The sequence below is a fragment of the Corvus moneduloides genome, chromosome 6 (assembly GCF_009650955.1).
Source record: "Corvus moneduloides isolate bCorMon1 chromosome 6, bCorMon1.pri, whole genome shotgun sequence".
NCBI classification, from domain to species: Eukaryota; Metazoa; Chordata; class Aves; order Passeriformes; family Corvidae; genus Corvus; species Corvus moneduloides.
The window spans coordinates 58,534,251-58,562,155 of NC_045481.1; the positions used below are offsets into that span (position 1 = coordinate 58,534,251).

The 27,905-nt window shown below is 39.5% G+C and overlaps 1 protein-coding gene across 1 annotated transcript; it reads right to left on the bottom strand.

Moving 5' to 3' along the window:
• Positions 1–3,677: 3,677 nt before the first annotated feature.
• BBOX1 (gamma-butyrobetaine hydroxylase 1) lies at positions 3,678–27,692 on the bottom strand. Its single transcript, XM_032113301.1, is given in 8 exon segments — positions 3,678–4,073; positions 5,219–5,385; positions 6,099–6,295; positions 8,654–8,693; positions 8,695–8,757; positions 12,147–12,345; positions 24,334–24,448; positions 26,743–27,692. Coding segments are annotated over 8 exon segments (1,200 nt in total). The 5' UTR covers positions 27,001–27,692; the 3' UTR covers positions 3,678–3,912.
• Between the last annotated feature and the right edge of the window lie 213 nt (positions 27,693–27,905).

Below are 27,905 nucleotides of genomic sequence, written 5' to 3' on the forward strand. Positions count from 1 at the left end.
AGGTGAATTCAATTGTGAACTTGGTGGCTGAGAGGGGTTTGAATATGCAGTAAACCCAGGATTGGTAGATCCAGTTTGGTTGCTCAGGTTTCCAAGGAATCTATCCAACCTCTCTACAGGACCTACAGCCGTTACGGTTTTTTGAAGGACAATTGCTGTAGGTTTGAGTGATTCTGGAAGGTCTCAAATTAAAGGGGTCATCAGTTCAGGTTTCACAGGTAAATGCATCAGGGATTCATATCCAGGAGTTAATTTATTTTCATGGATCATTTGCAGACAGGCGGCTTTGTGGACACTTTCTAGAAGTTGATCGGGGGTACCAACTATAGCTAAAGGGTCTCCCCTTTCTAAAGGATTGAGTCCCCCGGCCCAGAAAGCTGCGCGCTGAGTCAGGGACCATGTGTTACGTTTGTCTCCTGTTGTCAAGAAAACTCCATGTCCCCAATATCCACTGGCCTCCTGTTCAGTTAATAGAATTTGGTCTCCTCTGGTGAGAAACACTCGGAAGACATATTCCATCTCAGATTCGTGGGAGAGCCACCCATGCACCTTTTTTAACTTAGCCAATTCAGTAGCAGTGTATGGTATTTGTTTAGTGGTGATATGCGGTTCAAAGTCTTCATCATTGATATAATTATATTCTGTTTTAATTAGAGGCCTCATACAAGGGCAGCAGTTTTCCCCACAATGTTTCACTAGCACTAGTTCTTTCTGGGGGTATATTTGGTTAATGTGAGGAGTTTCCTTTTCCTCTGTCTCTTTTGGTGAGTCAGCATTCTTTGAATTCTTAAAATATTCCTCTTTTAAAGCAGCCCGCAGCAAATGATTTTCATTCCTTTCTTCATCTAATTGTTTCTGTAAAATTTCCACTAGGTTTTGAAGGGAATCTGTGATTGCTTTCTCTTCACTACGCCACTTAAAGTGGTGATCTATAGCTGCCGTAAGGCATGCTCCTAAACCAGAGCAGATTATGGTTTTATTTTGGCCAAATTTAAGCTTTGTCTCATGTTGTACTGATCATTTTCTATCAGTCACACTCTCCAAATTAAACCAGTTATTTTGAGCCCATTCTTCCCCTCCCGGAGAGGGCCGGGCATTATGTTTTGCTAGCAGAGCATAAAATGCAGCTTTATCTTTTGCACTAGGGTTTTCAGTCATTTTATGAAGGGATCAAAACCACTACAGGGAGGTAAAACTTAATTACACACTGTGACACATACAGCTTCGCTGTGTCTCCCTTTGCTTCCCTGGGTGGGTGAAGAGACCAAAATCTGCCTGGGAGGTACTCCTTAAGTTACTTATGGTTGTCTCTTTACTACACCAAGCAGTCCAAATTCACACACACCCACGAAAAGGGTTCCCCCTTTTACACTAATGTGGGAGACAGAGGAGTAGAAACTCCTGCAATTAAAGGAGGCTTTGATTTACAACCCTGGAAGAGACTAGGTCTGGCTTAATTGACAGAGATTTGTGGACTTTAAGCAAAAGGATTACAAACTTGTGTTCCTATCATTATAAGTAAAATTGTACACTGGGTGTTTTGGTGAAGGGTTTTAAAATATAATAGTGTGATTTTATACTGTTTAAGTTAAGAATGTAGATGGTATAAGAGAGACATCTGTGTGTACGTGACATGAGAAGTTATTGGTCAAGACACAGCTGCATTGCAGTGAGAAGTGCCACAGGTGATAGGTCATTAATCTAAAACAAAGTGTCATTTTAAGTATCTATTGGATTAGAAAGTTATAAATTACAATGTAACCCTAAATCTTGTGACTAGTCGCCATTACTCGGAGGTGTTGTAAAATCTCACGCCTCGACTGATGCGTTTGTTATTTTAAACAATAAATTCGTGTAATTGCATAGTCCCATCCCTTAAAGTTATTTTCCTCCGACACGTGAAGCGTGGGAAACGGACACACTAAGAGATCTTTTGTGAAAAATCTGAAGACAGAGCCCTCAGCTGAGTATGGGGTGCTTTTCACCTAGGCGTGTGCAGTTTGCGGGAAATTCAAGTCACCCCCCTTGCTTTATAGACACTGCTTACCCTTTTCGGGGTGTTGGGCTAGATGCAGTTGGAGCGAAACATCCTTCCCCTATTACAAAATACACACAACCTTGCAACCCCTTCTGTCTGTCAGAGATCCTGTCCGTGATGCCAGTTTAATGTCACGATCCGCTAATACAAGCGAGGGTCGTGATGGTACGTTTACAGATTTCAGAGTGAAAAAGGACACAAGGGATTTCAGTTCTAATCAAAACAGTGCACCTTTATTAAGTGCCCACAACACGGTAATGCAATAGAGGAGAGAAAGATAAAGAAAACAAGGTAAAGAGTAGAGAGGAAGAAGGGGGCGGGGATAGCTACCAACGGATGAGACGAAGTCCTCGTGGTCTTCTGCCAATAGATTCGCCTTCTTTCTGTGGGGAGATCTCGTCTCAGTTATCTCAGAAAGTCCCTTTATAGTCCTTTTCTGAAGCGAGGGGCAACTGGCCAAGACCATATATATGTTTTGTAGTAACACTGTAAAACTAGAAGCTAGCACTAACTATCACAGGTACATACCAAGCATGCCTTTTATAGGCCGTACTGCCTGCCGTGGTTTGCGGCCTAGCAGCGTTAGCGTGTCTACTTCTGGCATGAGTTTAGCAGTGCTCTCGCTTCTGCTTTCTGGCTGTATCTCCACATCTCCCCCTTTTTTCCCCAAGAGGTGGGGAAATCTACAGCCGTTGTTATGAGGCCCGTTGTTTTGGGAAACAGGTACAGGACAGGTGTACAGGACAGGTCACTCCTTTCCGCATCAGTGCAGTCCTTCCTGCCTGGGCAGCAAGAACGGTGCAGTCCACTGTGACCTGCACTAATTTTCCTCAGGAATGCGTACCAGTTCCCAGCGGGCACACCCGCAGGCAACACTTGACAGATAACCCACCTAAGGCAGGTCGGAACTCCTATGTTCAGTCTCTGTCCTTGGCAATGATCGTGAGGCAGATGAGGGATCTTCAGACCATCTCTTACAAAATGTAAGAAAAATTATTTGTGGCTGTGATAGTCAAAACATGTACGGTGGGATTTAGAGAATACAGCTTCTGTTCAATGACATCATGTATGACAGTGGAGTCCTACCTAGAAAGGTGTGTATTTAAAAATAACACCATGGAAATGTTTTTTTTTATTTTGCTAGTGAATTTTAGTTATGATTTATGCAATAAAGAATGCTTCTCTGAAAATAGAGGAAGGTGCTGTTCATAACAAAATTTAGTTAATAGTACATTTTTCATTTTATCTTTCAAGCTTTCTAGGGAGGGCAAGTAGATATGTAGAGGCAAAGGAAGGCATTGTGATCCCCAGTCAGTGAAGTAAATTGATAATCTTTCAAGCCACTTTGCACACTGATTTTAAAAAAGCACATAAACTTACAGATGTAGCAATTTATTTCCTAGATTCAAAGACCAGGGCATAGATAAATCTTAAATTGTTATGAACAACATAGAAATTCTTAGCTAATAGAAATAAAAAATACATTTATGATAGAATTATAGAATTGTTTAGGTTGAAAGGGACCTTAAAGACAATCTCATTCTACCCCTTCTGCCATAAGCAAGGATACTTTTCACTATCCCAGGTTGCTCCAAGCCCCACCCAACCTGGTCTTGAACACTTCCAGGGATTGGGGAGCCACAGTTTCTCTGAGCAACCTGTTGCAGTACCTTAGCACCCTCACAGTAAAGAATTTCTTCCTAATACCTAACCAAAAGCTACCCTCTGTCAGTTTAGAGCCATTACCCTGGTTCTACAACAAGCCCTTGTCAAAAGTGATGTTAGTTTCTGAAAAGAAGACTCATTTTTATAAAATTGCTGTTGTCACTGAGGTTAGATAATCTATGTTTTGCTCATTCTATTTAGAAGAAAGCTCAATCCCTATTCAGGACCCTTTTCCTAAGGAGCCGGAGCCTTGACATGACCACATCCCAGTCTGCATAGGCACCTTCCAGGTGACGTGTCACTTCTGAACATGATGGGTAGCTTTGGCGACCATGAAGCACACGCCAGTTATCAAATGTCACTGTGTCTCCTATAAAGAGATTGCACAAAGGTCAGTAGTTGGAATGTTATGGTTGATTCCTTCAAAAAAAAAATGGAGGTAGATTCATATCAACAGTTAGGGAGCAATAATTCTAAGTAGCTCAGGTACACAGCAACAACACAGTAATTTTAAATTTCCCAACCATACAGGCCAGTTCCCTTTTGACATCTCTTTCATTTCTTATATAATGAGGAGTTAAAAAGCAGGGTGGTAGAGGAGTCCACACTGAGAAAATAAAGCCTTGAGGAGAAAGGCAACTACAGCAAATCCACACAGGTGAAATAAATAAAATGGGTGAAAGCCACTAGGATACTTTTTGTTTGATCAGCCTAGTACTATTTGTACTATACACATACATACTATCCCTGTTAAGAGAATTTTATGAGAACAAAGTCAAGACATTGAAAATTAGGAAATCACATAATTAATGCTAGAATACCAATTTAATTTTTCTCCCTTGTGTGCCACCATTATGATAAATCTTGAATTAAATAACCGCACAGTCTTTCTTATCTTCTCCCCATTCCCTCTACCACAATTTTGATGTGTTCATCAACAAAATGAATGTCACTAATGTAATGTAAGGCATTTTGTTTTTCCATTTATGTGATCTTCCACATTATTTTATTGCATGTTTCCAATGGAGAGAGATTAATTTCCTCACAGATATTTTAAAGACACAAGTACCATAGTACATGAGGCAGTCAGATACACCAATGAATTTACTTTTGTAACATCTCTTGAGAGATTCATATCTTTATTTTAATGCTGAGGAATGAAATAACAGAGATTAAGGCCACACATGATATCACACATGGTTATTTCCCATCTGTGGTGCTATTAATACATCAATTTCCAATATGGTATGTAGCATAAAATGCTGGTTTGGATTTAGTATAAAGATACATTCGACTAATCTATAGGTAGACTACTCCCCCCTGCCATTTTTTCTTCTTTATAGTGTAACTATGCAAAAGAAATCTATGAGATGAATGTAAGAATGAAGTATGAAATGAAATAAATGATAGAAAGATTTGAAGTTCCTCTCAGTACTAGTGCTAACAATGTTCAAGTGTTTTGACTGTCAGGAAAAACATGTGAAAAATTGTTGCGAGGAGAAGCAACTTACTGACCTGGTTTCAGCTTGTAAGTAAACTTGTGTTCTGCACTGTTTAATAAATCATTAAATTTCTTTAGAGCTGCATAAAATGGCCTCACTTTTTCAGCTGGTATGTCAAACACAGTGTCTCTTGTTGCATTATTATAATTGATGCGAATTGCTTGGCCTCTGGAATCCATGCTATGAAACAAAGGAAAGGGGAAAAAAGGAAAGGAAAAAGAAAAAGGAATGTGTTCTGTTGTTACTGAAACAGTTCAAGATGATTAAACAACAACTGAACTCCCCTGCTGGAATATCAGTATGTTTCTACAGTAAAATTCAGATTGTTATTGGATTGGATTTTGCTAATTAAGCCTAACTAGGAAAAAGGATAATCAGGAGAAAGTATAGACACTTAATTTGCTCAAAAATCCATATTATACACTCTTTAATGGAAAACTTTTTTTTTATAAATCATAAAATTTTTAAAACCAGAAAAGAATATGAACATTTGCATTTCAACTTTTGATAGTATATAATTCTTAATCTGAACGTTTCAAATTATGACCTCTCTTTGGCATGATATGTATGTACATTGGCTGGCATTTAGTAACAGATTTGGCTGCTGCTAACCCATGCCTGTGCCTAGGAGTTACTCTAATTACCACCACTTCTTGTTTGTGTGTGGCAAAACCAAGTAAGTGGTACAATGCACAGAACAAGTCACACATTCCCCAAAAAACTAAACAAAAGACCCCAAACAAAAAACCAAAAAACCCAACTTAAACCTAGAACTACAGACCAAGCTAAACCAGTGTTTTCCCACAAGGTGGCAGGAGCAGACCTTCTCCTACCAACATGTAATCCACAACACGAGAAGGATTTTCTTTTTGGATGTTGTTGAAACTACTCACTCTATAATCCTTTGTTTACAGTGCACAGCAAAATCACAGTAATCCACCCCAACATCAGTGTAGTCTACAGCAGTAGAGGACAGGATCTGATATGCCTCAGGATTTTGTTTCTTCAGCTCATTGGATACATGAAATCCATCTACAACTTCACTTTCACCTCCTGCAGCTGTTTGCTTTATACAATGAAGAAATTGAACCTGGAATGAATTAACAGCTCATTTAAAAAAATAATTAGCTTGCATATTTAACAGTTTATTAGTATCAGTTCTCGCACATCTGTGGTTCTTTTATTCTGGTTAGGTTTCTTTTCCCCAGTGACAGACTGAGTTCTCATTTACTGCAGCTTCACAATGCCCTGCCACAAGTATCACAAAGGCAGAAAATTAAAACAGCATGTTTATAAATCCATCCCATTTGGGGTACCTTCTAATGCTTGCAATCTGTGAGTCAGTGGCAAAGTGGTCTTGTTTCTTTCCTTTGAGTCCCTCTTTGTGGCAGTCACATAGTTTTAAATGTGTTTCAGTCTTATCTCAATAACATGTATTAGCTTTGTTCTGCAGAAACAAAACCTGATGTGAATTATTCACTCATAGAGGGGAAAAGGTAGCTGTCAGAGAAGGCTTGTCTCTGTGATAAAGTAGGATTAAGACAGTTTTATTTCACTTTAGAATTAATTTGCCAAGGTGTAAGATGGAGCAGAAAGCCTAAACTGGGCTCTAGGTTGCAATGGTTCTAAATCTGAGCTGCTGACACAAGCAGTAAAACTCCCTGTGGCTCTAGATATCACACAAAGTGTATTTGCTCATTCTGCAAATGACACAAAATACACTTGTCATATCAAAAGTTTTTACGTTTGTCACTTGGCCCTTCCATGATGGTGAATTATTTCTGAGACCACTAGGAGACAAAATAACCAAACCAAACAAAAAAACTCCCAACAACAACAACCAAAAGCAAGCAAACAAACAAACGAATAAAAACACAAAAAAACCAACCAACCAAAAAACCCCACACAAACCCTCCCCAAACAAACAAACAAACCACAAAAAAACCCAACCAACCAACCAAAACAAAAAAAAATTCCCCAAACCCAAAAGACCCCAAAACAACAAAAACACAAACAAAAACCACCCCACGAACACAGAAGCTCAAACAAATAAACAACAAAACCAAATAAACAGACAACTAGCCAACCAAAAACCCCAACCAAACAAAAAAAAGCCCTCAGGATGGGAAAGAGGACCGGAACAGGGGTTGTTCTCCTTAGCAGCTGGACCTGCAGACCTTACTGATGGTGATGAAGGTGGAAACTGAAGCTGTGGGCAGGGCAAAGGGCCCACTGAATGGAGCACAAGGCAACAAGTTCTTTTCTTTTGTGGCCACAGCTGGCCTTGTGCAAGGTAAGCACAGCTTGGCCCTGACAAGGAGGGCTGCAGTAATGTAAGTTGTATTATGGTCCTAGGAATTCCTAAACCAATTTTTATGGGATAGTTCTGAAATTAATCATCATCCTTTAAGAACATGTCCAAATATTTTTAATAAATATGACATAAGAGTTCAAATATTGTGTAATAACTGCACATTCAGGACAATGTTCAAAAACATTTCAATGTACTTTAATACTTTTATTTCTTACAAGCATGTTTGAATGAAAAAGGTTACGCTCTTTTTCTAATGTTTCATAGCAGAGCATGAGCTTTGGCGCAGACAGGACAGCGAGCTAATTCACATCTGCTCTCTATTAATGAAGCCCTATTCTATTCTTACTCCACATCAATGAACAGTATCTAAATGATGAAAAGATAATCTTATTGTGAAGTATTTGGTACTTCCCTATGGGTAAATCACATTGGCTTTTTGTTTAAATACAGAAACAACAGAATACTCCACAACAGGAGAAGAGAAAGTTTTATAGGTGCAACTCTTCCAGGGTTCTCTGTGTTCCTTTGTACCTTTTCCTACTACTTTCCGGTTCTCTGGAATTATGTGAATTATGTGGATTACACTTTGATGTGACAGGGACTGGGTGAAAACATATTTTCTGTGGTTGTCCAGTTTTACAGAATGGCCCTGGATTTTGTCTGTTATGAAAGGACAAACAAGTGTTTATCTTGCATCAATTCACAGAAAACAGAATATACTATCTTAATCATATTTCTTTCTCTGTTCCCCTCCTGCGCTGAACAGATGAGTCCTTAAATGTCACAACCTGACTATAGCATTTAGACACCTAACTTTTGTGAAATAATGAGAACAGTATTCAAAGCATATAAAGGACCCTAAAGTTTTCTCATATGGTAATATTTTCAATACTTTGTGAATTTAATTTAAAAATTACGGGATATATAGGAGAATTACACTGAATTTACATCATACTGTATAAATTGCATATCCATGTGTATATAGATTGCCATATGCAGATTAATATCTTGTTATTTTTACATTGCTCTTTTAAGACAAAATTCAGAGCCACTGATCACTAACCGTATTTCACACTATAGAAACATTTCCCTTTCCCCTTCTGTGGGGTGAAAAACTCAGTAGATTCAACTTACCCCAGGTGAATGCTGCAGAACAGGGTAATCAGTGTGAAAACAGTCTCCCAGTTGTATAAGCTACATTGTTAGCATCTGCTTTGTCCTGCACTTGCCAAGTTGGTCTTTATAATGAAAGAGAAAAGAGAAAACATGTTAGAACAGCCAGCCAGCATGCCAGACAGTATACACTGAAACTGTGAAATCACAGTAAAAGAGTAATTTCATCTTTGAACATGAAAATATTGTAACATTATAAGGAAATAAGGATTTAGCAATCTCTCCACCCCAAGAGAGCCTTATTTCAGCAGTCCTAGATAAACTTCAGTGTGCCAAGGGACATCTGGCACCAGGGTAGCACCTAGAAGAACGATGGCTTTCCAGTGGCCGCACTTTGCTGAATGCAAAGGCCAGTTGAAGACGCTAACCAAGAGGCTTCTGCCAGTAGAAATCATCATCTTGGTACTGATGCTTCAGAAATAAGCAAGTAGAAGCTGGCCCATTTCTTTTATCAACCTTCCACTTTCCCTCTGCCGCATGGAGCACTTTATCAATGAAATACAAAATTGTTAAAGGCCATGTAACTTTCCCCACAAGTCATTTTTAAGGCTTTATAATCTTATAAAATATAGAGTATCCTTTACAGGTGTATCTTTCCTGTAAGATGAAGACTTGCTACTGGAGGAAAAATATCTTGATGAAAGACTTTGAAACTTCTTCCGTTTCTATGACTCTTTTTGAGAACTAGCTCTGTTTATTTTATGATATAGTTTCTGTCTCGGAATTTGGCAAAATTCAGTAAAAAAGTTTTGTGACAACTGCAGTGAAAAGAGTAAGTCACAGCTATATGACAAAGACATGAATACCTCATGTTGCTGCACAGACAAAATGTGTTTTGAGTGACACACCACACAGGAAAATTTCAGACCAAGAACCACAGGTTTTATTTACACGAAGTTCGCATGATCGAAAACAGTCCTCAGCAGATGCATGTTATAGATCCAGACATTTGTCTGGAAAAGTGTAATTTACCATGCAGAGTCCATATAATTGCAGGCACATAAGTGACTGAAAAAAAATTATGAAACTCATTTTCCCTTGTGGAATACTATAGACCAAATATATTTCAGATGATGTGTGCCTAGTTTTATTTCTTAAAACAGTTTAAAAAGAAAATAGGCTAAAGAACAGGCAGATGAAATTATTTACATGCAGTATATAAACGCTTTTGTTCTAGGAGTGGTATTTAGTATAGAAACTATGCAAAATACTAAAATTAAATTTCTGCAATTGCCAGAGGGAAAACCCCCTTGAATATTTGCAAATGTGTTTAACTTCCCGGGAGAAATAGTTTTTATTATTTGGTATGGCACATATTCATCAGTACATTACTTGAAAAACAGCACATATTCATCAGCACATGACCTCAGTTCTCAAGTATGATAATTTCAACCACACTTCCACAGTTCCCAGTTTGACAGCCAAAAAATAGCCCCTTTATATCATTCTTGTAATTAGTGCTCAAGGCAGCTAGGTTTGCTCCATCTTTAATTTAATAGGCTGTGGTGTCACTTGATGGTTTTAAAACAATTTAACACATTTTAATTGTCTCATTTATGTGAAATGCATAAAATTACTGGAGTGATAATACTTTATAGAATCATTATAAGCTTTTGCAAAAGCAGTCATTGCTTTTCTGCCGTCAGTATTTGCAAGGGATGCTGCTCCCCAGGAGCTTTCCTTCCACACAGGGAGCTTCGGTCAAAGCCCAAGTTACTGACTTGATGTCAAAGATGCTAACAGGGAGCTCAGCATGGAATATGGAAAAATCAGACTCACTTTGTCGAAGTCTCAATTGAGCTGAAGTATCAACTTCGCCATGCTGGGTGAACAGGTAATAAGGGTAGTGTCAAGAGACTCTTGGACCTTAGGGAGAGCAAAGTGGGTTGGAATGGTTTATGGTTTAGTAATTAGGGTCAGATTTCAAAGCCAATTGTTCAGGCTGTTTGATAGAGGAGGAAGATTGACACCAAGCAGGTGTAGCAATTTTTTGCATTAGATAGAAACATGAGCTCAGTGTTCATCACTAGAAAACCAAGCTGTCTGTTACATCCTTAGTCCTGCGAAAGTGCAGCACTAGGAACTGAAGCCACATTTGAATTATTTGGTCTTACACTTCATTAAAAGTCTATGTCTCATTCATATGAGATTTGGAACACGTCCTTATCTTGATGCTGAAGCCCTCTAGGAGATACTGATGGATTGTCTGTTTTCATGGGAGTGCTGGAGCCCCAAAGAAAGGACTTCCCACCACACCAAGCACTGGACAAGGCTTCAGAACAGTGGAGGAACACAAGGTCTAGGGCATGAGAAGTTGGAGAAACGAATTGTGGTATGACTGGAGACTTTGTTAATGGAGTTGGGTCTCCATAATGGAAAGAAAAAGATTAATTTAAAAACGTGAACACTCTTGATGTTGTTATATGGCTGATACAGAGAATGTTTCCACTTTTTACAGCAATGACAGTCTGCACCAAGCAGACATCTAGACAAGAAAAAGGGCTTTTTTCTTTCATGTGTCAGAATTATATTCATTGCTGTTACATTTCAGTTTAAAATGCAGCGCCCTGTTGAGGTAATGTTTTATTTGGCAAGTTTGCCAATTCCAAGTTTATCCTTTTATTTATAGTATTTTGTAGGCGTTGTATTTGGCTCCCAGTGAAACGGCAGGGAAATTACCCAAAGTTATTATTTTATTACAGTTGTAAAAGCCACTCCAGAATTGGATGCAAGTAAGAAATGAACTTCTGTTTCAGAGGTGAAAATTATTATAAATATTAGCTACAAACATTTCTTCTTAGTTAGATGGAGGTCACTGACTCAGCTCAGCAAGATGTAAGTTGCCATCATCATTGTCTACTCATTTAGTAGGCACTTACAGAGGTAGAGTTTCAGTTTTCCAGTTCTTGGCATCAAAAGGATAATTTACAAGTGCCTACTCGCCCTCTTTCAAGCTGAACTCTGCTTATTGGGATTGGTTATGGCTTTCCAGAGCAGACTGCTGCAAGCAGGGAAATGGATACTCAGTCCATCTTCTTGGTGATGTAGGACACAATACCATCATCTAAGTCTTACCTATATCCATGACTCAAAATCAGACTAAGCAAAAGTTTCAGAACAGATAACTTTCTCTGTTCAGAAGGGGACTAGATTAGGGATTTTTTGTTTTGTTCCGTAGTATAGATAAGTAAGTCTATCTCACTGTTATTCTATATTCCACAACATCTGTTTTCAGGCACTTTTCCTTCTCTCAGCAGTTAATGTTATTGCTGCTCTTCTTTACATACCCTACCTGTGACAGTAGAAAAACTTGATGCCGAATTTTCTAATATAGAGAGAAAAAAACATACACCTTGCTTTAATAAATTAATCCACAGATACAGCAAGCTTAGATGAAGAACATTAGAGGTGATTACAACACTGGCAAAACAAAGATATTATAAAACAAATTCACCCATAAAATGTGAGACGCAGGAACCCAATCCTGTGGCCAAGTCTAATCAATTCTCCCTGCCTTGTAGCAGCTCCTGTCAGTAGAACAATTCCTACTTTCTTTAGGGTGCACAACCACTTGTACACACTTTCATCATTGTACATGATTTCTTCAAAAGGTATTTTGTGAAGTTGAAGGTCCGAGCCCCAGTACTGGCCTTCTGAAAGGGAAGAAATAGAGAAACAAGACCTTAGCTGTTTTAGCATCAAAACTCAGGACACAATCAAAGCAGGAATCTAGTGGGATTTCTATGTATTTGTGAATATCCCTCAATCCTGCAAACCACCTCAGATGGGGTGCCTGAGTTTGCACGGATGACAAGCAAACATGATGAAATTCAGCAAGACACTGCAGTATCAAAATTTTAGGTCAGAAGTTGAATGAAAGGACAGTTTGAAAGGAGTATTTTTTGTTAACAGTGCATCAGAAATGTGTGTATTCCATTTTCGGCCTGTACTGGTGAGCCACAAGAGTGAAAACCTGAAAATACGACTGCTTTGAAAGCTTCTTATGATGGGTGCAAAACCATGGAGCACCCTGAGACCTCCCTCACAGGTCAGCTCATGGGGTTATTCAAGTTCAGACTCATCACTTGGAACCATGATGGTGTTACCTGAGTTCAACCAATTAGCCTGCAGGGTTACTTGAGGTCAAATTCATGAGTTTGGACAATGCTGGGGTCGTGTGATGTCAACCATTTAGCCTATGGGATCACTTGAGGACAAACTGATCAGTTGGGACTGTGCTAGGGTTACTTGAGGTCAACCAATAAGTCTGTGGGGATTACTTGAGATCAAACTCGCGGCTTGGGACCATGCCGGTCCACGCAGAGCTCTGTGAAGAAGCTCCTTAAAACCCGAGGCCAGTGGTTTCAGTTTCCCTTGCCTATGTCCATGAAACACTTTTCATGCCCACTCATTTTCTGCCCCTCTGCTCTGCTAAGACCCCACCTGGAGTACTGCATCCAGCTCTGGGGTCTCCAAGACATGAAGGACATTGACCTTTTGGAGTGTAGCAGGGCATGCCCCCTGCCCTTAAGAACTTATCTGTTGCTTGTTAGCTGGTGCAGTAATTCAGGGCATCTCGCCTCTCACATAAGTTTGCTAATTGGTGAAATAACTCCATCAGGACAGCTTGTTTTGAGTTAATGAGTTATTTCAGCACCATGGGATTACCATTCCCAGTTGACAATAAACATCTTGCTGTGGATGCAGATGTGGAAATATAAGCTAGAATTTCTGACTGACAGACACCCCACTTTATAAAAAAACTATAAAAGTGACACCATACTTTCACAAAGCAGAAGTTTTCTGCACATTCCCTGGAAATGTGTGGGGTCTTCTCCCCAAAGTTTGGGATGCCTGCTTTGTGGTTACTCTCTCGAGGGTTGAGTGAAAGGACTCTGTGTACACTATCAACAGTTCAGTGGTAAATTACACTGACTCCTAATCTAGACTATTACTTTGCTAGCTATAATATAGGTACCTTTATGTCGTGCACTGTTTTATGTAATCTACTAGTAGGTCTTTTGTTTTATACTGCATAGTAAGTAATTCTGTTTAAGGCCTTTTGTCTGTTAATCTCCCATCTATTTAACAAATAACTCATTTCATAATAGATCTAATCAGCCATTCTTAAGAACTTGTGAGCCAGAGCAATTTAGGTGCGGGTCACCTAAGTTAAGCTGCTGACAAAAATCTAAGCCTAAGGCAGGGGTTGTCTAAAGCTCTCAGTCATGCAGTGAGTCCAGAGGAGGCCACCAAATTGATCAGAAGGACAAAGCACCTCTCATATGAGGAAAAGCTGAGAAAATTAGGATTGTTCAGTCTGAAAAAAAAAAGCTTCAGGGTGCGTTAACGGTGGGTAGTGAGGCACTGGAACAGGTTGCCCAGGGAAGGTGTGGAAGTGTTCAAGGGCAGGTTGGATGGGGCTTTGAGCAATCTGGTCTAGTTAAAGGTGTCCCTGCCCATGGCAGGGGGGTTGGAATAAGATGATCTTCAAGGTCCCCTTCCAACCCAAACCATTCCGTGATTCTATGATCCCAGAGCACAGCTGGAGGAACTCTACCACTGGGGCTCCCTCGCAACTCTTACTAGGTGTGTTTCACTTACTTGTAACTTTGGTAAACCTTAACTCTTTGGTCTGAGGTTTTCAATGGCAGTATCTGCCAAAAGCTTCAACAAAGACTAAAAGGAATCAAACCCCTAAACCAGTGAAAAGTATAATGTTCATATCTTACCAGTAGCATACAGGAGATTTAGGAAAAGAACTCTGATAATTTGTCTCTGTGGAGAAGCTAGTAGGAAGCACCACTTTGCTAACCATCTGTTTAAAATTTCTCATGACGTCTATTTTAAGATTTTCAGAAACATATGCCAAAATCAAATGAATATCCTCCAATAAAAGGCAGTGCTGTAGCCATTCATTAGTGCAGGCCAAACCACATAATAACAACTAAACCCCATGATTCATTCTTTTGAGCTCAATGTCATAGGCCAAGATCAAGTTAAAATAATAAAAGGTCATTCCACCCCTCCCCATTCAACCCCCATTTCTTTCCTTCAAATTAATGTTGCAAGGACCAATTTTGATAAACAACACTGAAACCGATATCATGTAAGTTTTAATGGCTCTAGTGTATTCAGCCAAGAACTCAAGGGAACAGTAAAGTAGAAAGGAAAAAGGCAGGATATTAATCATGGAGCCCAAAGCACAGCTTCTCACCAGGACACTTTCTGGAGCCTGACAGTGGTTAATGCAGTTACCTTTCATTTAATTTTTCTGTGCTACTGGCAGAGGACACTGGAAGCTATAGTTCTGGGTCACATCTGTTACAAATAATAGTGATTTTCTTCTGCAGTTGATAGAATTCCAGAGAATATCCAAAAATACTGTATGGTGTACCTGGACCACTGAGTCCATCTTGGTCTTTTCTTTATTTGTTCGTACATAGGGATTTTAAAATAGTACAGGTTTTAAAGGCAAGTAAAATGGCTGCCCATGCAGCTGAAAGAAAACTGCTATGCGGAGTCAGTAGTGATTTTATTGCTACAAATTGCACTTGTAAGCCCCCTTACTACATGTAACCTGAAACTACTACAGGTTTCCAGTGCAAATGCATCTTAGGTCAAGATACAATTTTTATTAAGCTGCCTTGCTAGAAAGCATCACTGGTAATTGTTTTCTCCCTTGTACTTATACTAGTGTTTATCATAGAATATAGAATCACAGAATGGTTCGGGTTGGAAGAAGCCTTGAAGATCAGCTGATTCCAATGCCCCAGCCATGGGCAGGGACACCTTCCAGTAGGCAAGGTTGCTCCAAGCCGTATCTAACCTGCCCTTGAACACTTGTGGGCATCCACGCCTTCTCTGGGCAACTTACTCCAGGGAAGCAGTGGGTCTTTTCTATTTCATGAAGGTTGTCTGGAGCAAGAGTTGATGAGGGGAGGAATGGCCCAGACCAGAGAGACACAAGCCACCAAGCATCCCAGGCTCTACAGAGCTGTGTCCCCGTGCCCGTGCCAGTTGCCTCACGAACTTCTGCCCTGCTTTCACCACACACACTACTTGCCACTACCCAAAACATTCACTCAGTGTATTCAACAGTAATTCACAGTAAAAAATCATCGAACAGAGAGCACATAAGCCTTTAGAACCCCCCCCCCCCAACAGCACTCTGTCCTGTCCTCTGATTCCAGCTGGGCTCAGCTGGGCTAGCTGTGATGCCAGAGAGCTGTCGACTGCTGCAGCTCAGCTAAGCACAGAAGCAAAATATCCTGGTGATTACGACTCTACAGGCTCTTTCATAGCTACTTTGGGTCTTATATGTTTCAGACTTTTTGTGGGCTACGAATAATGGAACCTGTCAACTTGCAGAATGAGGAAATGAGGTGTGATCTGCTCACCTGATCTGAAAAGCAGTGCTGGTACCAGATTTGTCCAAAGACCATTTGGACAGATAAATCGGCCTTTTGTCTCCCTCCCTACTGTAACACACAGAAATAGATGTGGGGTAATTACGTTTTCTTCTGTATAACAAAGACATATTTCAGATACTCCCCAAATGAAACACTGCCTGCCTTCTTGTTCTCTTCTCCCTTATTTCCACTTGTAACATCTCCTAAGTTTTTAAGTTTACTGGCTTGTATGCACAAACATACACATACGTTCAAACCAAAGATGGTGCACAGTAATGGGTAAAAAGGACAAAGATGCTATTTCTTACTTTTTTTGTTTTGCATAAAGTTAGCATTGATTCTAGTTTTTTGCAAAACTTGAAACACTACTGGTTTAAGTCAAGCATTCTCTTAAATATTGAATAAAAGCTTTTATTCTTACAGTAAAGACATACTTTTTTTCCTTGCTTTTATATATTTAGTCTGAAGCTGCTATTCTTAAAAGAGTGTACTATAAAGCATGAAAAGATTTTATATAGAATAATTGTTTTGTTTAAATCACAACTACCTTACTTGATATTTTAGCTAATATTCAGATAACTTGCCCAGTCATCAATCACAGAGCTTACACACTACAAATGAGACCATATAAATATTTGAGAAATTATGCAGGTGACATCACTTATAAAACACCTATATCTCTATTTATTCCAACATCTCTTCAATGGAGAGGACCAATAAAAACTATTACAAATTCCAAGGAGCCTTCAGAATTGAGAACTCTGGGTAATTTTACCTGGTGACTCAGGGACATACTATACTTCAGACAAATGTGAAGCCCAGGTTTGGGGCTTCTTTTTTACCACTTTATAGATACAGGCAGGAAGCACAAAATACAATGTGCTCATTAAAAAAAAAATTGAACTCAGACACTACATAGTTACAGAATTTTCAACCACTAGTGTTCCTCTTTCATTTGGCTAAGGCTAGTTAGAGATGGTCCAAGAATCACAACACACATGCCCAGATATAAGCTATCCACAAAGACCATCTTTTATACCCTGCCTGTGTTTCAAAGAAGCTGCCGTATGATAGGCAAGCTGTTGAATTTTGTAACATGTTCACAAAATAAAAAAAGTACAAACCTTGAGGAAAGATAATCTAACCTCATTAAATTCCTTTTTGAGACCACTCCATGGTCAGCTACTCACTGCTCAACTTTGTTTAACTTAATATACATATTTTCACACACTTCAAAGATGGTGAAAAAATAAAATATGAATGTTTTCCCTTTTCTCTATTAGAAGTTAAGAAATTAAAATAGCTTTAAGTATGTTGTGTGAACTGCCAAGAATACCCCTGAAAGACAGTGCAGGTAAATAACCATGTGAAAACTAATGGAACATTTTAAGTTTCATCTTTTCCATCCTAGTTTTCTTACTGACTTGCTAATAAATATTTTCCTAATCTTCCTGAAACAAGAAGTAGAATTTCAAGGAATACACCAACAGATTTTTTGTCCCTTTGGAAAATAAATACATGCACCTGGAATTGAACTGCAGCTCCAGGAGTCCTAGGCTTCCAAGGGTACATGGACTGTAGTGTCCTCTTGTTCAAATTCCCAATGCCTATTGTTCTTGCTAGAAGTTTCACCTAATATGGGATGACCCTTCTGCAGCAGACATGGGCTGTGCTGTTGGGTTTTCAGGTGGTTTTGGCTTCTGTTACAAACACCTGCTTTGTCGCAGCACTGCAAAACAGCACATGCTCAGCGTAGCAGTCTGATGTGTCTTGGATTTTGGCATAACGAAACTATCAACCCTTACAGCTGTCCTGTGGAGCAACCACCCATTTCAGCCTCCATCCAACCAGACCCTCAGCACTGGCAACTGTCATCTGGCCTCACATCCAAAAAGCTATGGAGCCAAAGGGAGACAAAAGCTAAATTCAAAATGTTTCTCATATCACTTAACTTGAAGAGAAATATTTTTTCTGGAAATTTAGCCTTTGCCAGACTCTGAAATGTATTTGGGAATAATACTATAACATTGCCTGCTGACTGAAGAGATATTTAACCTTTACAGTACTGCTATAATGTGGAAATTGCAAAGTGTCTGTCGGTGCCTTATCCAAGAGATGGGACGATCACAATTATCACGATTTATTACTTAAAAATCAACAAGGCATCAGACCCAAAGGCCATGCTTCAGTAACAATTCGCCATAACTGAGAAAGTAATGGGTTTCAGAGTTACATGGCAATTTATAACTTTTTGGTCCGATAAGCAATTCGCATGAAACTTTGTTTTGACTCTGTAACCTATCACCTTTGATACTTTTTACTGCATGCGTTTGTTTCACAACCAATGGCTTGCTAGCTGACGTCCACACATACACTTCTATTATAACATCTACATTCTTAACTTAAAACTATAAAATCACATTACTATACTTAAAAACCCTTCACCATATCACCCAATACATTTTCTTACTTATAACTATAGAAACCTTGGTTTATAATTCTTCTGCTTAAAGTCTGTATAGCTTTGCCATTACATCAATCCAAGCTCTTTCCAGGGCTGTGAATCAAACTCACTAATGCCTGTGGAATTTTCTGCTTCTCTGTTTCCCACAAGTATCAAGGAAACTGAACTCTACACTGGTACTCCCAAAACAGCTACTAAAACTGAAAAGCTTTTTGTTTGTTTGTTTAGCCACTTTGCATTTTAAAAGCACCAACAAACAAACAAAAATAATCCCAAACACCAACAAAATGAAGAAAGCTAGAGAGTAAATACAGTTCAATCCTGCCTTGCAAGGCCATAAACTCTTCCTCAAAGTTTCTCTTTTCTCATATAAATTCCCCTGTGACAAGTGTAGCCAACATTCTTAATGGTTTAGGTTCGTCTATCTTTTTAAAGGTGCAGGCTGGTACATGTATGCTTATAAATCCTACCTCATGTTTCAGAGAAGAAAGGCTCCAAGTTTCCAGCCCTTCAGTGGGATGCTGATGCAGTCAAGAGCTTAGCCTTTGAGCTACTGCAGGAATAACCTTTCCCCCTTGACATTTGCCAATCTACTCTGTAACGACACCATGGTAAATATACCGGAAGTTGAAACCTTGCATACAGCTCCAAGTGGTAATATGAATGTGACCACTCCACTTAATACTAAATATCCCAAAGAAAATGATTAGCTTTAGCACAGAATTTCCTGCAGACTTTTTAATATTTATGCTTTACATATTAGTAATGGTGTTTTTTTCCAGAGAGCTCTTAGAGCTTAATTTAACTATACTAGTGCCAGTTTTGATCCTTCTAGTAGCTGCAATAGTTCTGAGGTCTAGTTTCTAACACTTATGTCTGACATACACATGAACTGCTTTTAAACAATTCATATTTGTACAAAAAACAGTGAAGGAATTCTCCTGACTGGTCCCAGAGACCATCACAGCCAGGTGAGCACAACAGCAATAGGTGAGAGACAAGTCATAGGTCTGCACTAAAAGAAGCAGCACTTATAACTTGGCTCCAGATGAAAATGCTATATGTTGTCCAATATTTACAATCTGACAGATTACCAGGTCCATAATTATTTGGAAAAGGGACAGGAAAGCATACCTCAGAGAAACAAAAAAGATCCTGTGATATAAAGATATTTACATTCTTCCATTTTAAAGTATTTTTTTAAAAGTCTGTCTGAAAAGTCTTAGAAAACGGTGTGCCCCCCATGGCATGTTATTCTGCCACATACCAAACAACAGGAACTTTCTACCCATTTTTATTCACAAAATCTCTTCAGCCTGAAAATCTATCAAGGAGCTGTACTGAACTGCACAGGGACTGTATTCTTTGCCAGTATTTCCTGGTGGTAACTGGTCCCACTCAAGCTCTTCATTGTTTTATCATGTCATCACAGCAGAACTTTTTCCCACTGCATAAGGCAGTAAATACAACTTCCATTTGTACTACAGTAGAAATATTACAACATATGCTGTGAAAGCTGAAGGGGTAAGAAAGATAGGAGTGAGTCATTAGTGTCTAGACAGCCTTAGATCTCACTTGCACAGCACAGCTGCAGTTGCCAAATTAAAAATCTTTGTGTCACAGAACCACAGAATCAACTAGGTTGGAAAAGACCCTTAAGATCATCAAGTCCAATCTATGACCAAACACTACCTTGTCAACTAGATCATGGCACTGAGTGCCACATCCAGCCTTTTCTTAAACACCTCCAGGCACGGTGACTCTTCCACCTCCCTGGGCAGGCCATTCCAATGCCCAATCACCCCTTCTGTGAAGAAGTTCTTCCTGATGTCCAATCTGAACCTCCCCATGCGCATCTTAAGACTGTGTCCTCTTGTTCTGTCACTGGTTGCCTGGGAGAAGCGACTGACGCTCAGCTGGCTACAACCTCCTTTCAGGGAGTTACCGAGAGCATTAAGGTCACCCCTGAGCCTCCTCTTCTCCAGGCTAAACTACTGCAGCTCCCTGAGTCACTCTTCATAGGGCTTGTATTCCCGATCCTTCAGCAGACTTGTTGTTCTTCTCTGGACATGCTCCTAAACATCCTTCCTAAGTTGAGGGGCCCGCAACTGGACACAGCACTCAAGGTGTGATCTAACCAGTCCCGAGTACAAGGAAAGACTCACTTCCCTGGTCCTGCTGGCCACACTATTCCTGATATAGGCTAGGATGCCGTTGGCCTTCTTGGCCACATGGGCACACTGCTGGCTCATGTTCAGTCTGCCATCAATCAGTACCCCAGGTTCCTTTCTGCCTGGCTGTCGTCCAGTCACTCTTTCCTCAACCTGTAGTACTGCAGGGGATTGTTGTGGCCAAAGAGCAGGACCTGGCAATTGGTTTTGTTAAACCTCATATTGTTGGATTCAGCCCATCTATCCAGCCTGTCCAGGGCCCTCTACCTGTCCAGGTTCCTCTGCAAATGTAACTGAAAAATATACAGGATAAAAAGAAGTCTTGTAGAACTATTTTGTGTCTTTATTGATACTTTATATTATGACTACTAAGCCCCCGATCTATGTGCTTTTAAAAATGGGAAGAATGAAACACTTTTGAAAGAATTAATGCCTCTTTCAATAATTTCAGAACAGTAATTTGGGGGAAAAAAGAAAGAGAAACCAAAAATCCCATTTCTTGATCACACCAGGTTAGTCATAACTACATTAGAGTTTGCATAAAATGAGAAGATGCCCTTTGCCCAGTACCTGCAGATGGTGTGCATCCATCAACAAACACTTGGAATTATCCAGCATTTACTACACAGGTTGGGACAGTGCAGATCAAAAACTTCGGGAGTCATATAAGAAAGTCTAGACACCTTAGATTAAATTACTTCATCTAAAATTGTTTTGTCTACAGCACATATTTCAATGTCTGTTGAAAGCCAAGTGTATTTTCGTTGTATTGTGAGTGATGTATATGGCAGCCTAACTCATGTTGTTAAGCTCTTATTAGTTATTACTGCAGGATAAATTCAGATGACCAAACTTTTTAAGTAAAAAACTACTTTTAACTTCACCCTTCTAAAATTATCATCTCTCAGGGCCTAGCAGAGAAACTGAAAACACCATTGATGCTGTTAACATCCTGATTCAAACTTTTGTGGAGCTGGATATATATCCACTGTCATATTACCACATTTAGAACTATCATCATCTGAAACTTCAAACTGCTGTTAAAACCTTAACCTAACCTAAGGTCAAAAATATAAAGTACCACTACATACTAGCTCTGCAGAATCTTCTCTTTTACCCAACAGGAAAATATCATTTTGATGTTATCTTATTTTCCACCCCAACCCCACCCTCCTGTTGGTATGCCAGCACGTTGGAAAATTAACCTCAGCAAATGCAGTGAAGTTACGTACTGGATACTGGCTTACTTAGTGTCTCTCACAAGCATCCTGTACTACACCCAGCATCTGAATTACAGACATGGTAAATCATTCCTGTGACATCTGCTGGGCAGAACTCAAGTAAACAGAAAGAAAAAGGAGAGTATCTTTGAGACACCACAGCTGTAGAAGTAGAATATGGCTCTTTTGCTGTTCTTTTGGGAGCATTTTGTAAGCTGGGCTGAAATGAGCCTTGATATACACAAATAGCAGACTTTGATTTTGCATATTGCATGGATAGGATCTGGCAATGTTTTAAAAGGGAAATCTTAACATACTGCCATAGAGCTATTTAAAGTCACTTCATCGTGCACTGAAAATCTGACCTACTCTTCTTTTTGGGTCTAACACAGTGCCTGACATCTACATTTTTTGAATCAGAAACTATGACAGAAAAACATTTTTTTAAAAAGCAACACTAAAAACAAATAACCATTTGCAAAAGAAAAAAAAAATAGCCACAGCTGTGATAATGTCAGCCGTGAAAGTTAACCTTTAACAACAGCAGTCTGGTGAGCTTGCGTTCCTCTTTGTTGAACCAGCATACAGGGCTGGCATTCCGTATCATTGTCTGTAACACTATACTGCTGGAATATGATTAGCTACTTAGGGCCATGTAATTTGTAGTGTGCAGCTCCACTGACCACAAGGAAGTGTGTTCTAAACTTAACACAATGCACAATGAGAAACAGATCTTTAACAGCCAGCAAGCAAATGCACAGGCTGCACCCTTTTTTTTGCAAGAAGGTGTCAATTATAATGAGCCAGGGCTTGTCTGAGAATATGAGGAAGAGCTGAATGACACCACTAAAAAAATCCAGTTAACTGGTGTAATGTTTATATACATGATTTCTTCAGACCTACCATGTGAAACAGAATTTGAAGAACCATTGCCCAAAGAATGAAACAGATCTTTGGTGTATGTTTCTCCCTGAATGGCTCCAATGGAGAAGAGCAGTGACAAAGGAGATAACTGGCTTCTAAAACATGCACTGTATTTAGATGCCAAGAGTAAGCACTGTGCAAATGCATGCATGTGAAGGCAAATCACAGCCAGTTAAGACTTCATAATAGGTGAAAAAAGTAGCATTACATCCGAAATATTGAAATCTCAGTAATTAATACCTTTGCCAATGAACACAACCAGAGATCTAGATTATTTTGTCTGGGTATTAATTAAAACAATGTTCAATTTACTTTGATCCCTTTGAAGGCTACAAAACATCCTGCTAGCTTTCACAGCATATTATTTTTTACAAATAAAAGTTCTTACTACCTGAAAAAGCAAGTCTAGTTTCCCTGAATGAGGTTTGTATCTTCCCCATATTCACTCTGGAAGCATGCCAAACTCTTCAAAATAGTAAACACAACAGTTTATTTTTGCCAAAATTAAAGTAAATATAAATTTTTATATTACCAGGGGAAAAAAGTTCCATTCTGAACTATAAGGAGTCTGTTATAGCATCCACTGAAATGAATGGAAATATTACTCATCATTTAAATTTTAAACCAGTAATGTCCTATTTTAACAGATACTGTCTTAGCACTGAATACAGATGCACAGCTTTCTGCAACAGCAGATCTCACAGGAACACTGTCGAGCAATCGCAGATATCTTGCAAGCTTTCACACTTTCATGCTCAGTCTAAAGTCTGTCAAAGGAATGATGATGTGCATCATGCCAAACCTAGTGGGTTTATAATTATTCACTTAAAAGGGTTAGTGATTTGTACAGGGTAAATGTTGCAAAGACAGCTGTACAAAATACTTCGTAATCAAAAGACAGCCTACCACTAAAATACACGTGGGAAGCAAAGCAAACACAACCTCAACTTCAGCACTACACACTGCTATGCTACACAGTTACTTTTTAACAAGAAGGCCATGAAAATGGAAAAAAATTATTTCAGTTGTAACTCCCTTGCAATTCCAAATTATCTTTCTTTTTAGAAAAATTTAGAAGAATTTAAATAGTTTAAACAGCACTCATACAGTTGCATAGTCACAGACCACTGCTGGTCCATGGTTCATTTGTGAGACCTTCTAACACTTTCTGGAAAGAAAAATGCTTTTAGGAAAGTAAATGCAGCCCAATCAGTTGTACTTCTCTTTTTATACTATAGTTGTACTATACTCAGGTATAGAAGATAGAAGAGGAAAAAGATAATCACGGGTCCCTGTCATGCATACACAGCCTGGCACTGTGCACCAAGGGTCGTTGCCACTGCTTCAGCTGGGTAGACCTGGTCCTCATACAAGCACATCTAGCCAGTACTATCAGTGTCAAAACCTTTGCATTTGACATAAGCATGGCAGACATGGATTTAATTCCTACCTGGTAAAAATAAATCTGCTTGCATTACAGCTCTGGCTTCTTCAGAGAAGCATCGTTTTTTCAACCACTCAGCTTCATATACACTTGTGTGTTCATCAGGCCATGTAATAGAGATCTTTCAACACAAAGGAAAAGGTGAGTTTAGAAAAAAAAAATTTAAAAAACATCACCTAGAACAATAACAAAACTTAGACACTGCAGAAATTGCAATACTTAGATCAATAATATCAGAGTTAAGCTTTCCCTGAAGCATGATAGCAAACAAGTAATGAAAACCCAACCTGAACACCATTCAAATTCTGATACTTTTTATAAATGCTCATTTTTATTTCAATCCATGACCTAATTTGCTGGTTTGTGTGGACTGTTTCCATTGTGGGAGCAGCACTTAATAGAAAGAAGGGAATTGTAAAAACTGACACATATCACTGGGGAGAGCACTTCACCCCACCTCAGAAGAGCGAAAATATCTTGCAAAACACCAATGGCTTGTGAGAAAAGAAAAAGAACAAGACAGACAAGGACCTTGTGCTAGGAGAGAAATCTGTCTACTACTTTTGAAAAGTCTTCCCTCTACCAAATAAATTTTTAAAAAGTGTTTGGTTTTCCAATTCCTGAAAAAAACATGGAAAGAAAGCATATAGCTTTGCTTGTCATGAACTGAAAGCGCTCAGTTCAGCACAGACCCTTAGCTGAATTTATAAGGTGGATGAGTAGGTATCAATTCCCAATTCACGTGATTCTACTCATTCACATGATGGTAAAACACTAGTATCATTTTAGTATTTGTGCTGTGCTTTCATCAGTTTCTGAATATAAGTGGACGCAGACAATACCTAATTTGCCTAATCAAATAATGAATTTACACTGCATTAATTTTGTCTACAATCAACTTTGGATCCCAGAATTCCTCACCAGAGACCCTGTGGCTGAGACACTCCTACATGGGTCAGCCTTTGCAAACTGCCCTTGCAGCAAGGCTGCCCCAGGGTTGACTGCTGCATATTCAATATGTTTAAAACATCTTTAAGTGTAAAATTAAGGAAATTAGTTTGCCAAAGGAGCCATATACTGCTTTTAATAAAACATTAAAAATCTAAATAATATGTTCAGTTTTTATATATCAGGAAAGATTGAAATTCATAAAGAGGGAAGCTACTATCCTCTCTTGCTTGATAACCTTCACTTTTTCAGGAAGAAATGTTAATGTAGATAGATAGACATGGGTACAGACATTAGGCCAATTCTGATTACTGGATTCAACTTTGGTTTGACTGTTCACTCTAAGAGGAAGTTTATTTTACATTGAAAATTTGCTAATGAGCTGGGTTTTTTTATGGATTACGGTCATCATCCTTTTGCCATTTGTTTTTCATATTTTCAAGCCATTTACTTAAAGAATAAAGAGAGGGAAAAGTGTAATTAAATGTCCAAGAAATGTCTGTATTTTCAACAACTAGTGATGAAGAAGCATATGGTAGAATTTTTAAAAGCATTATTATATTATACCATCTGAAGCCTGGGTTTATGCAGCCTCTGCATAACATCTACAAAGTGAAGTTTCACATGAAGGTAGAAAGATCTGAGTTCCCCAAATTGGGATTTTTCCTAAAAGCTTATACCTGGTAAGGTTTGCAAATAAGCAAACTGTGATTGGAGTATAACTTGGAAGTGTCTCGGATTTAGATTAATAAGCATTGTTAGACAAGTTTCACAAGAAGGTTGTGAAAAACAAGGTTCACTCTCCTGTGAGAATTTAAAGGGTTTAATATAAAGACAATAAAAGACACATAAAATAAAGCAAAGAGGTAACGGCCGGGTGCCTTGGTGCTCTGCCAAGAGCACACCTGATGCTCGAGGTGAGTCCTTTTTATACCATTTTTATTGTCTGTTCTCTATGCATATTCAAACTTTTCCAGGAGCTGTTCTGCATGGCCACTCCTTGGTTCCACCTTTTTAGAGCATGTGTATTCTTCTGCTTTGCGGTTTTATTTCTTTTGATTCTTGGGGTTGGACTCACTAGGTGAGAGTTGATAGTAGGGTGGATCTCTTAATTCTCTAGACAGTCAGGGCTGATTGCAGCTTTGGCCTCTTTGGCCTCCCGGGCAGAGCGGTGATAGCGGCTCTGGCCCCCCCCGGCCTCCCCGTTCTCTGGGCAGAGTAGCCTTTGGGCCCTTTTGTTCTCTGGACAAAGTGTTGATCAGCAGCTTCTTGGGCCTCATCCTCTGTTCGCTTGGAGGTTATCTTACTTGCTCACGCTTGCTAATATTCTTGCTAAAAAGAAAGAAAACTACATCCACACAGCAAAAAGCATTTCTAACATTATATAATATCTACTTTAATACTTGCGAGAAGCCAATATTACAATATATGTTTATAACAAGGTGAATGATGGTTTGCTTCAAATACCTTTTTTCTACCTGCCAGAGCAACCTGCTTCACCACAATGTTCACATCCAGATCCTCAAAGAGCAGCCTGCGCGCTCCGGCAGAGGGCAGGAAGCAGAGGGGACACTGGCAGTTGTCTCTCAGCCAGACGCAGGGGTAGCTGCTCTCACTTCCGTCCTCCCACTCCACGCAGACGAAATGGCCCTCGTTCAAAGCTTCCACCTTCTGTATCCCCGGGCTCATGCTAGCTGCTGGGCGGTGTGGAGCCCTGGACAGCATGCCGACTACAAGGCTGAGTACTCTCAGTGAGTGGATTCCAGCCCTTCTGCACCGGCACCAGGCAACACACCCGGTCTCCAGAGACTCTGGTCCCCAGCAAGGCGTTAGCCACCGCCCCCTGCCTTTTGGGTTCTATATTGAAAACATCAGAGGGAGAACACTGTCATGGAATTCCTAAAACACCACGAAGAGCAGCTTATTACTGAAGAAATCGGTACAGCAAAAGGACAGTGTTAGATTGATTCCCCTCTCCCTTCCTACTACCTAGACTTCAGGAAGTCATTGCATGTTGCTTACAGATGGTGTACTCAGACACATCTATTCAAAAACCCCTTCAATTTGATCCATCATCTTGGCCGTCTTTTATTTCTGCTCCCTCTGACCAGAGATTATGCCACGTCCCTAAACTTCTCCTCCTCTCCCCTTAGTTGAGGGGGAAGCATGTGCAAACCTGGCTTCAGGAAATGAGTGAGCTATGACCTCCCCCACCCTGAACCCAGCCAGAGCTGATTTTCAGGATAGCTGCTGGGTCTGACTTTCTTGTGGATACGTTCTTCTCCCTCAGCCTTGTTTACTTCTCCCTAGACCTGAGGTAACTGGACAATAGTGTCACCATTATCTTATCTCATGTTCCCTTAGGTGTAGATACAAAAATGCTGCTAGCAAGGATTTTCTTACTATATTCTAAGAAGTCCGTGAGAGACTTTTCTCTCTCACAGAAGAAGTAGCAGAGTATGTAAACAACCAAGCCACCTGCAACCTTGGAAAGTCCTGTTTATGGTATAGTAGAAAAATATTTTGACAATGGATGTTTTAGGAGTTTAGCCAATCACCCCAAGGGGTGGCTGATCCTTTGTCCAATTAGACTATGAAGAAAAAAGTCTATAAAAGAGTTTGTAAAATAA